A 14,418-nucleotide genomic window follows, 5' to 3' on the forward strand; every position below is an offset into this window, starting at 1 on the left:
TCATTTTCCTTTTTTTTCCCTTCGGGTCAGATGGGTAATGTGCGGATGTCATAACAAGGTTCCAGGGTGGCATATCTCACACATGTGCATGAAAACTCAATCATCCTCCTCATGAACTACAAAAGGATCGCATTAGATAACATTTGCATGACATGAAGATAGGAGACCTGGGAAAGGATTCATCCCAGCTAGCATTATGGGAAAATTAGTTCATATAGTTGTGTACCTCTGTTAGGGTTCTCCAGAGGAACAGAGCCAACAGGCTGTGTGTGTGTGTGTGTGTGTGTGTGTGTGTGTGTAGTGATAGAGAGAAAGAGGGGGGTATTTTAAGGAATTGTCTCACATGACGCAGGAGGCCAGCAATTCCAGAATCTTGAGGCTAGGTGGGCCGGCTGGAGATCCAGTGACAGCTGCAGTTTGAGTCCAAGAAGTCTGCTGGCAGAATTCTCTCTCCCTCGGGGGAGCTAGGCCTTTTTTATATTAGGGTCTTCAACTGATTGGATGAGGGAATTGCCATCCAATTACAGATGGTAATCTGTTTTACTCAAAATACACAAATTTAAATGTTAATCTCCTCAAAAAATACCTTTGAAAAAACATCTAGAAGTGTTTGACCAAATATCTGGTTACTGTGGTCCAGCCAAGGTGACACATAAAATTAACCATTTCAGTGGCACTTAGGAAAACTCAACACAAAACAGCTGAATATCTCCAATAGGTGATTAAAGCAACATTCTAGTCCCATTGAGTACTCACACGCTTCTAAGCCCTCGTTGAAATTTCTTTTTCTTTTTCTTTTTCTGTTTTTTTTTTTTTTTTTTTTTTTGAGATGGAGTCTCACTCTGTCGCCCAGGCTGGAGTGCAGTGGCATGATCTTGGCTCACTGCAACCTCTGCCTCCCAGGTTCAAGCAATTCTTCTGCCTCAGCCTCTTGAGTAGCTGGGACTACAGGTGCGCGTCGCCACGACTGGCTAATTTTTGTATTTTTAGTAGAGATGGGGTTTCACCATATTGGCCAGGCTGGTCTTGAATTCCTGACCTCACGATCTGCCTGCCTCCGCCTCCCAAAGTGCTGGGATTACAGGCGTGAGCCACCGTGCCCAGCCCCTCCTTGTAATTTCACACCCTATGCCCAGCCTCCTTACTGATGCATCCTGGAATGCCCTTTTCCAACCTTGCTTCCTTCACCACTGGAAAAATCTACTCATCTTTCAAAGCTCAGATCAAATGTTCACACTGTGATACTTTCTTTAATACCACATCCCATCCCCAAGATTTAATTCCCTCCTCGGTCCCTTATGGCTGTTCTATTATCAGGTTGGTGCAAAAGTAATTGCTGTTTTTGCCATTAGGACCTGATGAGTTAATAAATGAGTGAGAACAGTGTCTTGCACATAGTAACCACTCAAAAAATGGCAGTTATTTTTCATTCTTAGTGTTACCGTTGCTAAGTGCTATGTCATGTGGAAAGATTAGGTGTTTCTGGAGGGCAGGAACAGGAACAGTATCATATTCCTCTGAGAATTCTTCCCCACTCACCAGCCCAATATTGTATGGAATCGACCAGGGATCTATGGACACTTACTGGAGTCTGTAGTATCTTATATTTGCCAAGTGCTCCACAGAATGCAGAATCTGGCAATATCATCACCCATTGAAACTTCACAACCGCCTTGCAAAGTTGTTCCTATGCTTAAGCTGGCAAGTGGCAGAGTCTCCAGCTGCAACTGGAACTCCAACATTATGAGAGAGGAATGCAAGAACGCTGGGGATCCCGGGCAAGTTTTTCTTTTCTGGCCCAGGAAACAGCCTTGGTCCTTCGCATCCTTTTTCTTACTGCTGAGAACACGGCCATGACAGAGTGGGAAGGCTGCAAAAACACAAGGACCCCATTCACACACAGAACTGACTTAGGCCAGGGTGTGAACAGGGGAAGGCTATTAATACAAGATATCCTCAGCCGTGACAGTGGCCTCTTCGATCTTGGTCTTAATCTCAGGGAGGGGAATATGACTGATCGCCACCACGACCAAGTTTGCAGCGTGGGCCGACGCGCTGGCCACGCAGATCCAAAACGACTCTTCGTACTGTTCTTCCAGCACCACAAACTGGAAGAGCTTCTCCTGAAAGTTGGCGATTCGTTCTGTCAGGTCATGAAATTTCACCGCAGCCATGAAGCTGGCTATGGCTAACGCCACGACTCCACCTGAAACCCAAAAAGTCACCCTCACTCACAGCTCTGTTTTGCGATTATGACAACTCTATGAGAGGTGGCATTTCTGTGCCACGTGTGACAAACTTGCTTTGGGTTAGAAAAGTTATGAGGAAGACATAAGTTCTAATTTGCTTTTAAAAGTAGGAGCTAACCCACACAGTATGAAGGAGAAAGGCAGGATTGTGCAGGGAAAGAGAGAATCTGCTTTATATCAGATCAACTTTGAATTTCCACCCCTCCAATTTTTATTTATTTATTTATTTATTTATTTATTTATTTATTTATTTATTTATTTTTTGAGATGGAGTCTTGCTCTATCGCCCAGGCTGGAGTGCAGTGGCACCATCTCGGCTGGCTGCAACCTCCACCACCCGGGTTCAAGTGATTCTCCTGCCTCAGCCTCCCGAGTAGCTGGGACTACAGGTGCCTGTCACCACACCTGGCTAATTTTTATATTTTTAGTAGAGACAGGGTTTCACCATGTTGCCCAGGCTGGTCTCGAACTCCTGACCTCAAGTGATCCATTCGCCTTGGCATCCCAAAGTGCTGGAATTACAGGCGTTTGAGCCACTGCGCCCGGCCCACTCTTCCAATTTTCCCCTTACCCAGTACCATGCTTCCCAGGGATCCACATTTGGAGAAGTTAATTATCTGAAATATCTCAGGATTTCTGTGAAGACCATGAAGGCTATGTGGCAAGATGTAAGAAAAACTGTTGCTCTCCTCTTTAATTATCCTCCTTCCATGTTTAAGGACAAGGGTGACCATTCATAGAAGGAGGAAAGGAGGGAGGCAAAAACTGGAAGAATTCCAAACTACTTCCCTATGTTTTGCTTGAAACGTTGACCTTCTAGGAGGAATCTCTCTCTCTCTCTCTCTCTCTCTCTCTCTCTCTCTCTCTCTCTCTCTCCCCCCTCTTCCTCTGGTTTCAATTTTAATTAGTATTTTTAATAACACATTTATGATGCTTCTTAAAAGATTATTATCTTCATCGAAGAAAAATTTGGACACTAGAGAAAATCATAAACAAGTTTACTTTTGTCCTAAAAGCCAGCATGAACACTTTCAACATTTGAGTGTTTTTCTTTATGTTTCTTTCTCTTTAACAAAATTAGTATTACGGTGTTCTTACTTGGATTTTAAATTTGATTTTTTTCCCCTCACTTGGACATTTTTACGTGTTGTTAAATATTCTGTTACAGCATGACTTTATTGTTTGTTTTTATTTTTGTTTTTGAGACAGGGTCTTGCCCTGTCATCCAGGCTCGAGAGCAGTGGCGTGATCATGGCTCATTGCAGCCTTGACCTCCTGGGTTCAAGCGATCCTTTCACCTCAGTCTCCTGAGTAGCTGGGATTATGGGTGCGTGCCACCATGCTTGGCTAATTTTTGGTTTTTGTTTGTTTGTGGAGATGGGGTCTCACTATGTTGCCCAGGCTGGTCTTGAACTCCTGGGCTCAAGCAACCCTCCCGCCTCAGCATCCCCAAGTGCTGGGATTACAGGCATCCATCACCACGCCAGGCTTACAGCATGACTGTAAATGAGTGCATAGTATTTTATGCACTACACACTATAATTTATGTGAGTATTTTTAGTAGAGACTAAACAGTCTCTACTAAATTATAGATACATGGTCACACACTATAATTTATGTAAGTATGACTTTATTTCTGGGTGTCTATATTACTTCTAATTTTTTGATATCATAAAGTGCTACAGCAAATACCATTTTATGTACATCCTTGTTCTCTTGTCGAGTATTTCCTTAGCATAAATCCAAACATGGAATTGTTTAGTCCAAAGATATGCAAAGGCTATTCACGTTTTTCTGCCTTTTGACACTGCAGTGTTTTTGTTTTTTTTAAGCTCAGTGGCAAGAAATAAAGTTTTGTCAAAAGACATAAAGTTTTACCTGTTTTTATTTTTATTTTTTTGAAACAAGGTTTTGCTCTGTTGGCTGAGGCTGGAGTGCAGTGGCATGACCACGGTTCACCGCAGCCTGGACCTCACAGGCTCAAGCAATTCTCCCACCTCAGCCTCCCTAAGTGTTGGGATTACAGTTCCCAAGTAGCTGAGACTACAGGCGCCTGACACCACGCACAGCTAATTTTTTTAATTTTTATTTTTGTAGAAATGGGGTCTTGCTATGTTGCCCAGGCTATTTTGCCTGTTGCTAATCTCTCATCAGTAGAGTTTGAGAGTGCTATCTCTCTGAGGAAAGAAATGGACAGAAATAAGCATTTATTTAAAGCAGGATTGAGCACTTTTTACATGCCAGCCTCTGTGAGGATGCATGCAGATAAGAAAGACACCTGTAGTCTTGATGAGGGTGAGCCATGTATCTAAACAATTCTACAGGGTGGCTACCATCTGCAAACAAAGGCAAACACATAATAATTGATTTCTTGATATACATTATAATACATAATAAAATAACATTACCTGTTTTTATATTTTATGATATTCTTGTATAAGGTGATCATAGTGAGGGGTTATTGTCCGAATGGTACCTTGAATATTTGACCTGAGTTTTCAGAGACAGCCCTCATTTCACAAGATTCTCTTATTTTCATTACAGATGACGTGTTAAGTGCATAATTAAATGTGAATTAATTTCTGTGCATCAATATACTCCTAAATCAACATGCATGCACGCACGTGCGCGCACACACACACACACATATCTTTTAGTTTTTGGCTTAGAAAATAGGTCATGATGGTCATAAACGAGAGCATGGATCTGTGGAAAAATAAAGAGCTTAGAATCAGTTATGCCTAGATTGGAACACCACCTCTGCCACTCATTGCTGTGCGACTGTTTAACTTCTCTGAGCCTCAGGCACTTCATCTGTAAACGTGGGTCTAATAATACCTCCTATAGAGATGTGGTGAGATGTAAACAAAGTAATGCATGCAAAATCCCCAGGTCCATGCCCAACCCTTAGTGGCTGCTCAGTAAGTTGCATCTAGTTTAAGGGCATGGTGCAGTGAAGGTGCTGGGAAGGTGAGAGGAGGGAGAGTTGAGACAGCCAGTGAGTGCTGCCTGCATTAATATGCCCAGGCGTGTGTAGGGGGAACACTAAAGACCTTGGCAGCTAGATGGCACTCACTTCGCCTTCTTAACCCAGAGCCTGAATGGAGGAGCCTTTCACAAATGGCCTCTTGCTCACAATACACTTCTCTTCTGTCGTTTGTGGAGTTCCTCCCAACCTCAACTGCAGCACCAGCTCCATCTCTTTCCCCATCCCAGGGCCCCCACCTCTCCCTACTTTCAGCTCTGTTTTCTGGCTTCTCCTTTCACCTCGATCTCTCTTCACTGCTCTAAGTCCTCAGCCATTCACGTACTCTAATAAGATGGTTCTTTATTGTGACAGACTCTGTAACTTAAAGAGGAAATTCATGAGCACTTTGGGAGGCCAAGGAAGGCAGATCCCTTGAGCTCAGGAGTTTGAGACTAGCCTGGGCAACATGGTAAAACCCCGTCTCTACAAAAACTACAAAAAATTAGCTGGGCATGGTGGTGCACGCCTGTACTCCCAGCTACTTGGGGGCCTGAGGTGGGAAGATCACTTGAGCCCAGGAGGTCAAGGCTGCAGTGAACTGAGATCGCACCACTGCACTCCAATGTGGGTGACCAAGTGAGACCCTGTCTCAAAAAAGAAAAAGAAAAAGAGGACATTCATTCCATGCCCATCAAGAAGGTCTTAGACCCAGGAAAGTCAAAGCTCCAGTGGGGCATTTTAGTTCCTTCACACCTTCTGCCCAACTACTTGGACCCCAGCCCTGTGATGGTGTGGACACAATTTTCTCTCTCTAAGGGACTTCTTACCTGCCAGGACATTCCATAGGCAGATACCCCCAGGACCGTTGACTGCCCGGTATGGGACCTGGATCATGTTGAGAATGGCAAAGCCCATGCTGACCAGAGCCAGGGCCAAGGCCAGGAAGAGGAGCAGCAGAATCATCACATGAAGGCCTGCGTTGAGCTCCTTCACCAGGTGTGGGAAGACTAGGGAGACAAGACACAGCCGCTATTTCAATATCAGAGTTAGTCACTTTCATAAAGCCCAAGCTTGCTTACCATGAAGGCTTCAACAGACAGGGGTGAAGGCAAGACAGCAAGCGTGGGGTTTTCAAACAGCGGGAGATTTTCTGAGATGAACTCATGGCCCCCAGATTCATGCTTGTCAGTTGATCAACAAGCCTCTCTTCCTTGGAGTGGACACAAAATCAAAATGTGTCCTGGCTGTCAGTTTAAGCTGCACTGAGCTTGAAGTTCTGGGGTCTGATGTGAACTGATGCACACAGGCCCCAGTGACTCAGCAAGGTAGACCCTTGCTTACCGCCATGTATGAAGGACACATAATTCTCACATTGCACAACATTTTATTAAAATATTACTTTGCGTTATGAATATGGCAAAATAAGTTAGTGAAATCTTAATTTATATTTGTTTTCTCTATGCTTGCCACCAGTACCAGCTGTGAAGATGAAATGGTGTAGCGTAATAGAGTAGCTCAAATATTGCCTGGTCAAGTCAGTTCTCAAAAATGGCAGCTGTGGTTATTGCTGTTACATTTTGACGGTCTTGGGAAAGTCGTGTGACTTCTCAAGCCTCAGTTTCTTCATCAGTACAATGGGGATAGTAATCCGTGCAGATGAATTGAGGATAATCAACATTTACTAAGTGCAGTCATGGGCCAAACATTTTACATGGTCATCTTGTTCAATGCACACGACAAAGACATGAGGTAGATTTTATAAGCTCCCTTTACCCACAGGCTTGGAGACATTAAATTGCTTGTGTTTGGGCAAGGCAACTCTATACTCTATATAAGATTTATAATTCAATATACTATGAGAACAAATGTGACCCTGAAAGAGCCAGTCCTTCAAGATGGGTCCTGAGTGGTTAACTGGGTCTAAATTTAAAATAGGGCCAAGTGGCCATTTACTGACTAGGGGGTCACACACATCCTCTGAGTTCCTTGAAAACCCACACCTTTTTATCTTTGAGATCTGCCTCAGCCAATCAGGGCTCAGCTGTAATGACCAATCAGGGCTCAGCTGTATCAGCTAATCAGTGTTCAGCTGTATCGACCAATCAGAACTAAGTGAATCCTTTATTTACATAAATAGACCTGATTGGAAACCTGGGTGGGAACTTTTGCTGTAAAACCTGAGCCTTCCCTTTCTTCTCTGGAATACACCTTCCTTTTACCCCAGAGGCTGTGTTTCCCTGGTTTGCAAACTGTTAACTGGAATAAAGTCTTTCCTCAAAATTCCTTTTCTGAGAACTGTTGTTCACAACTGTGTGTTTTAACAGTGTCAAGTCATGATCTTTAGTAGTTATAAATGAAGAATTGAACATTATGAAAGCTACAGAACTTCTGAGCATACTCATTCCTCTGCAATTGCTCCAAGGTTCCTGCTGAATACCCACCCTGATGGAACTAGTTCCTTTGCTGGTTCACCTGCCTCTCTCAGTCACTGAAGGTTGGCGTCTCCCAATCCTGAGAAGTAGAGTTTTTATTTTTCCCATTAGGTGTCCTTTCCACTCACATGTTTTCAGGCACTCCACTTTTACACTGTAAGTTCTGATGTTTCTTTCCAGTTCTGAATTTCCATTTATTGTTATCTCCCTATGGTTATCTAATCGGTATTGGAAACTTTACCCTGGAAGATGAGCTCCTTTCCAGTGAGTTTGTCTTTGTAAAGCATCTTTCTTCCCTGTGCCTCTATCCCATCTTAATGTCCCTCAGATTTTTTTTTCTCTTTTCAAACCCTCAGCCCCTTTTTGTTTCAGACACAGTAGCTTGTGCCTGATTTTTATTTATTTTTATTTTTGAGACAGAATCTCATTCTGTTGCCCAGGCTAGAGTGCAGTGGCACCATCTCAGCTTGGTGCAACCTCCTCCTCTCTGATTCAAGCAATTCTTGTGCCTCAGCCTTTCCAATAGCTGGGATTACAGGCACCCACCACCATGCCTGGCTAATTTTTGCATTTTCAGTAGGGGGCGGGTTTCACCATGTTGGCCAGGCTGGTCTCGAACTCCTAGGCTCATGTGATCTGCCCGCGTTGGCCTCCCAAAGTGCTGGGATTACAGGCATGAGCCACTAGACCCGGCCGCTTGTGCCTGATTTTTAAATTGTTTCATTATCCCCTTTCCTGACCAGGCAATCCTTAGGACACATGACTAACAGTAATGCTCACCCAAACTCTTAAAATAGAAAACAGTCACCTATGTGAATGGCAAAGATCAAAATGTTTGCTAACACACTGTGTTGACAATGGTGTAAGGAAGAGGCACTCTCAAGTCTCGTAGAAATATTAATTCATGTGACCTTGTTAGAGGGCAATGTGGCAACATCTACTAAAGCAAATTCATTTCTAGGAATTTATTTTTCAGAAGCACTCTTACATGTGCTCAAAGCGTGGATCAAATATTGGATATTCATTACAATACCGAAAGATTGGAGAAAAAACAGTATGTGAATAGATCAATTTAATAAATTAAGGTGGCCGGGCGCGGTGGCTCACGCCTGTAATCCCAGCACTTTGGGAGGCCGAGACGGGCGGGTCACAAGGTCAGGAGATCGAGACCATCCTGGCTAACACGGTGAAAGCCCGTCTCTACTAAAAATACACAAAATTAGCCGGGAGTGGTAGCGGGCGCCTGTAGTCCCAGCTACTCTGGAGGCTGAGGCAGGAGAATGGCGTGAACCCAGGAGGCGGAGCTTGCGGTGAGCCAAGATCGTGCCACTGCACTCCAACCTGGGTGACAGAGCGAGACTCTGCCTAAAAAAAATAAAAAATAAAAATAAATAAATAAAGGTATCCATAATGTACACAATTCATCTTTTAAAAAGAAAGAATCATATCCGCATAATGATTGAACCCCTATCCAGATTTGATTTTAAAAAATTGAGTAATAACCATATTAGGATGATGGGGGAGAGGGAATTTGGGGCATATGGAATGATGTGGAGAGGGTGGTAAAGAGTGCCCAGTCCTCGGTCTTCATAGTAGGAAGTGCATTAACTATATTTTAAAAATGCTTATTGGCAAAGGGCAAATCTCACTCAACCCCCACATTCTTGTGCCATAACTCAGGGCTGAGACCTCACAGTTAATTGAGATTTTATTATTTTTTAATATATGTCATTATTTAGAAATTTGAGGCTGGGGCAGTGGCTCATGCCTGTAATCCCAGCACTTCTAGGGGCCGAGATGGGGGGATTACTTGAGGCCAGGGGTTGGAGATAAGTCTGGGCAACATAGCAAGATTCGGTCTGTAACTTAAATTATTTTAAAAAAAGAAGAAAAAAATAGAAATTCGAATCATGTCTCAGGAGTGTTAATGCACCAGTTCTTTCTACTTTCTTTCTGAGGGGTGACTCTGCCTTAGCCTGACACCCAGTGCTGCCCTAGGAAAGCTGTTGTTCACTTGCCTTTCATATTTGAAACCCAGACTCCAAGAGTTTTAGGTGTCTCCCACTAGGAATTACATTTAAGTTTCCCGCTTGAAATCCATGACCCTACACACTATTCATGGTGATAAATGACAACACATGATTCATGGTGATAAATGACAACAGCCACCTATATGGGGTGCAGACTATGTGCCGGTGGCTTTATACATATTCTTTGTTTTGTTGCTCATGGACACCCTCTCTCACACTTACAAATGAGGAAACTGAGGCTCGGAGAAGTGAAATAGCTTAGCCTCGCTCCCATAGCAAGAAAGTGTCAGCTTAACTACTCTATTACAGGCCTAGAGCAGAAAAATCAGAAAGCACAGATAATTAGAGGTTTAAAATTCTAAATATAGAGTCTTAAATTCTGGAGGTCTTATTTTGAATTTGAATAGATATAGTTGTTTCCTACGCATTAGAGGTAACTCACTTGAATACCAGAATTGATTAATCATTCTATCAGCATCTAAGACTATTAGATAATTTGTTTGCTCCGAATCCCAGAGAGGTCTGGCAGCCCTTTTTGCCCCAGCAGGGCAAATAAGAAAGGCAGGACATCTGAAGTCAAACCCAGGTCCTGGCCACTAGTGGAATACCTGTGGGGTAGGAAGTAGAGAGGAACCACAGAACTAAAAGCTGCAAAGCAATCTATTACATTAGGTGCTTTTAAAGAAATTATTTTATGTATTGATTTCTCTGATCTTTAATTTCCTCATCAGTAAAATGGGCGTAATAAAATCTCTTCTCTAGCGTAGTAAAAATGGAAGGAAATGAACTATAATGCAGTGGCTTCAGATACTGTGTTCTGTGCCTAGTACATATTTACCTGCCTCTCCTTTATCAGATGGTAAATTTTTCTTTTTTCTTTCTTTCTTTCTTTTTTTTTTTTGAGATGGATTTTCACTCTTTTCACCCAGGCCAGAGTGCAATGGCACAATCTTTGCTCACTGCAACCTCCACCTCCTGGGTTCAAGTGATTCTCCTGCCTCAGCCTCCTAAGTAGCTGGGATTACAGGCACCTGCCACCACTCCTAGCTAATTTTTGTATTTTTAGTAGAGACGTGGTTTCACCATGTCAGCCAGGCTGGTCCCGAACTCCTGACTTCAGGTGGTCCAGCTGCCTTGGCCTCCCAAAGTGCTGGGATTACAGGAGTGAGTTACTGTACCTGGCCAGATGGTAAACTTTTCTAGGGCAGGTACTTGTTTGTTTTGTTCATCCCTGTTTTCCTAAGAGTCTGGTCTGTAAATACTCCATAGTACAATTGAATGTGTGGACAGTGCTAAAGTAATGTTTGTCTCTTTCTCTAGCCACCCAAACAGCCATGTTGACTTGTTTTTATTTCATAGGGCCTGGGTATTAAAAAAGGGCCTTAATCTTTGTGATGAATAGGTCTTTGGTTTCTCCATGATTGGTGTGGGAATTGATTCCCCTGGGTGATTTTTTGGGGAGACCTCTGTGATGGGAGAAGTGGCTGTTTGTGAACGAGACCCAGTAAAACCTCCCCACCCCACAGTTTACAAAGCACTTTCACTTTTGTCCCCATCTACACTGGTCTGCAACTTCAGGGAATTTTTTTTTTTTTTTCCCTACAGATGGATAGTGAATGGCAGAAAGAGACTCCAGGAGAAACAGACTCCAGGTTGTGGGAGGCTCTGATATACCCCGTAGCTGCCTCGAGGTTACATTGTGCTAGAATTAAAAGCTGTAAATCTAAAGGAGACTAGACTGACACTAGAGAACCTTATAATATCAGTGTCCCGGAGCTGTATCGGGGTAAAGCCAGCCAAGCACAGGAGGAACCTGGCCCCAGGTTCCTGGTGAATGCTTTGAAAGAGAATCACATCCAAGGTACTGTGAATGGATGTTTATAGACCCTCCTCTGAGACAACCCCAGGGCAGCAGAAAACAAAACCTTCTCAAATACTCTCCTACTCAGGGACAAGAATAAAATGTCCTTTATGCTTCTCACAGGGTTCTCATGCTTTCCAGACCAGAACATGTTAGACGAACCGAAAACGTTTCCCATGGATGTCCTAAGAAGGAAGGAGGAGGAAGGCAAGAAGTACTTACTGAATTCTTCCAAGGCTCAAACAAAATACATATTTGTTTGCAGCTTCCCACTCAAAGCAGTTTACATTTCTGTGAGCTGGGAATGGCAGGTGTCTAGTCATTAGGTTAATGCTGGCATGTGACTGCTGTTTAATCTTCTCACCCTATTCAAGTTTCAACAATTGTCCTGTTGGGGTTCAGAATCCAATACCCCTAAAATATGAAGCTTTGTGAAGAAGCCTCAAGGTCTCTCTGGCCTCCCCTCTACCTCCTGTCTCTCCATTCTTTGTCTGTCTAAAGCACAGGATGAGGTAGTTCTCTGACGTTCCCTTACCTGCCTACGTCCAGACCCCCCGAAGAAAAACACCTCTGGTCCCTTTCCTGAGTGTTCATTAATTGTACCCATATCACAGGAAGAAAGACTGAAGTCTGTTAACACAGCTGGACAGACTTTTGTCACAAGCCAATGTCTGCCCTGTGGGCCCAACAGACTTTGTTCCAGCTCATTGTATGTTCTGCAAGCCCATTGAATTTCCCTAAAAATAATTTACTAGTCCCCTAAAATCATCCACACTTCCCCATCTCCCTTTCCCCTAAGATGAAGAGGATATAACCATCTGTACCCCATTGAGATAGTGGACAATCACTCTGTGATTTTCCCCTATGCATGCTAATAAATGTGTATGCCATTTTCCCTATTAATCTGCCTTTTGTCAGTAGATTGTTTAAGAGAAGCTTCAGAGCGCAAACGGGAAGTTTTCCCTTGGCCCCTACAGTCCTGATGACATCCTTTATAGCAATAGCATCTAGTTCAGAATCGAGTAGTCCCTATAGTTGTCATGGTTAGCTTTTAGCATTTCTTTTTTTTTATTTCTTTATGGGTGTGTATTTTCAAGTTTTATGTTATAATTTTGATGGAGCTATTTTTTCAATATCCAGGGTTTAATCTAATTGCTAGGTAAATATAAATATGCCCAGAGATAGTTTTTGAATATACATAACAAATACAAATTTTTTGTGTATTTATATGATGACAATTTGTATTACATTTGCCAATGGTTCCAGCATTTTGTCCTTATAAATTTAATATGACATTTACCTTGGCCAGATATCTATAAACTACTACAATTCTGAAATATAGAAATCAAGGAATGAATACCATTCTGTATCACCTTGCATTGGCATGGTATTGATTAATTACGGTTTTGTGTGGACACTGTTTTCACCAGCGATCTCATCGATTCAAAAGGCTTGCAGAATATTGCCTGTTTTGTTTTTTCCTTCCCAGAAGCCCATTCCTAAGCCTAGCTTGGATTCCTGTCTGTGCAGACTGCTCTGCTTACATCCTGGGCAGCTCTGATGCCACACTGAACACCAGCCAAAGTCCATGCCCGCTCACGTTCACAGAGAGCAGGCAAGGGCCTTGCTTGAGGTCTCCCCGCCAGGAAACTTTCCAGTAGGGGTTCCAGCCGGGGTAGTCTGATTCCAGAACCCAAGCACAGTGCCCCTTTGCATTTTCTCAGACTATGCAGTTTTTACAAAAGTAGACGTGGAAGTGTTCATCATGCTTCCCAAAGGTTCAGTTCTGCAGGCAGCCTCCACCCACTTGTTGTGGTCACGTGGCATTGGTCTGGAGTCCGGCTCTACTGTTTCCTGGCTGGGTGACCTCAGGTAAGTTATGTAACCTCTCCAAGCCTCAGTGTACTCCTCTGGAAAATGGGAACAGTAACAATTCCTTCTATACAAGTTTGTTGTACGTCTTTAAGGAGACAAGTGGTGTGAGGTGCTTAGTAGAATGTCTGACACATGTAAACCTCTCATGTTTCAATAGTCATTATTAATAGAGGTAAACTGCAAAAATGCACAAATCCTTATTTCTATCTAATGTTTCTATACACCTCTACAGAAAAAGAAAAGAAGGAAGGAAGGAAAGATCTTTTTGATGTGGGTCCAGAACCCTTGGCTCACTGTGGACTTTGACATCATGCCTGAGATTGAGGCAGCAGCCAAATTCCACAATGAGACAAAAGCACTCTCACACAGTAACAAAAATAAGTACCTAGAAACAGCTTTCATACCCCCAATTTACTTACTCGTGAATTGGGACTGGCGGCTCCCAAGCCCACACTGCCGCACCTTACACCCTCGGAAGAGCCCGTAGTAAATGTCCCCAATGAATTTGACCAGCTCTCTGTCTGTGGCGTTGACCAGATCCACTCCAGTCTGACAAAGGATTTTCCCACTCAGCCAGTGGGGCACTACCAGGGCAACGATGATCAGGATGAAGGAGGAGAAGCTGAGTAAAGATGCCAGCCCATACCACGCCTTTTTGAACCATCCAGGCATGCTAGTGGGTGCAGGTCATCCCCAAGGTCTCCGAGCATCAGCGAGGGTCGTTGACATCTTTCAGATACTCAGCAATGCTCTGCCCCAAGGTCAGCTCTTCCAAACACTCTATTTCAAGATTTTAAGTCCATCCCCTCGTCCTCCTTCAGCGCAAGCTTGCACAGTCCGTGTTTACTATAACCACATCCGGAAGCCTCTACAGAGACAGTCTTCACCTGACTATGTAGCGGAGTGTGTTACTGAAGAGTGTAACCTTATATCTCCTCCTAGACTAATGTTTCAGCAGAGGGTTTAATTGTTCCTCTTTCAAGTATTTAGATAGCCCTGGTGT

At 43.3% G+C, this 14,418-nt stretch overlaps 1 protein-coding gene and 1 non-coding gene across 2 annotated transcripts; both read right to left on the bottom strand.

Moving 5' to 3' along the window:
• Positions 1 to 24: 24 nt before the first annotated feature.
• On the bottom strand, positions 25 to 128 carry LOC115896272. The gene has a single exon (XR_004056174.1). It is a non-coding gene; the product is annotated as a small nucleolar RNA U13 (small nucleolar RNA).
• A 1,790-nt stretch (positions 129 to 1,918) lies between these two features.
• Positions 1,919 to 14,189, bottom strand: CLRN2 (clarin 2). The gene is made up of 3 exons (XM_010381684.2): positions 13,835 to 14,189; positions 6,045 to 6,224; positions 1,919 to 2,206 (listed from the first exon to the last, which is right to left on the bottom strand). The coding sequence occupies exons 1-3, from the start codon at positions 14,085 to 14,087 to the stop codon at positions 1,941 to 1,943; spliced, it is 699 nt and encodes a 232-aa protein (XP_010379986.1). The 5' UTR covers positions 14,088 to 14,189; the 3' UTR covers positions 1,919 to 1,940.
• Positions 14,190 to 14,418: the final 229 nt, after the last annotated feature.

The sequence above is a fragment of the Rhinopithecus roxellana genome, chromosome 2 (assembly GCF_007565055.1).
Source record: "Rhinopithecus roxellana isolate Shanxi Qingling chromosome 2, ASM756505v1, whole genome shotgun sequence".
Lineage (NCBI taxonomy): Eukaryota > Metazoa > Chordata > Mammalia > Primates > Cercopithecidae > Rhinopithecus > Rhinopithecus roxellana.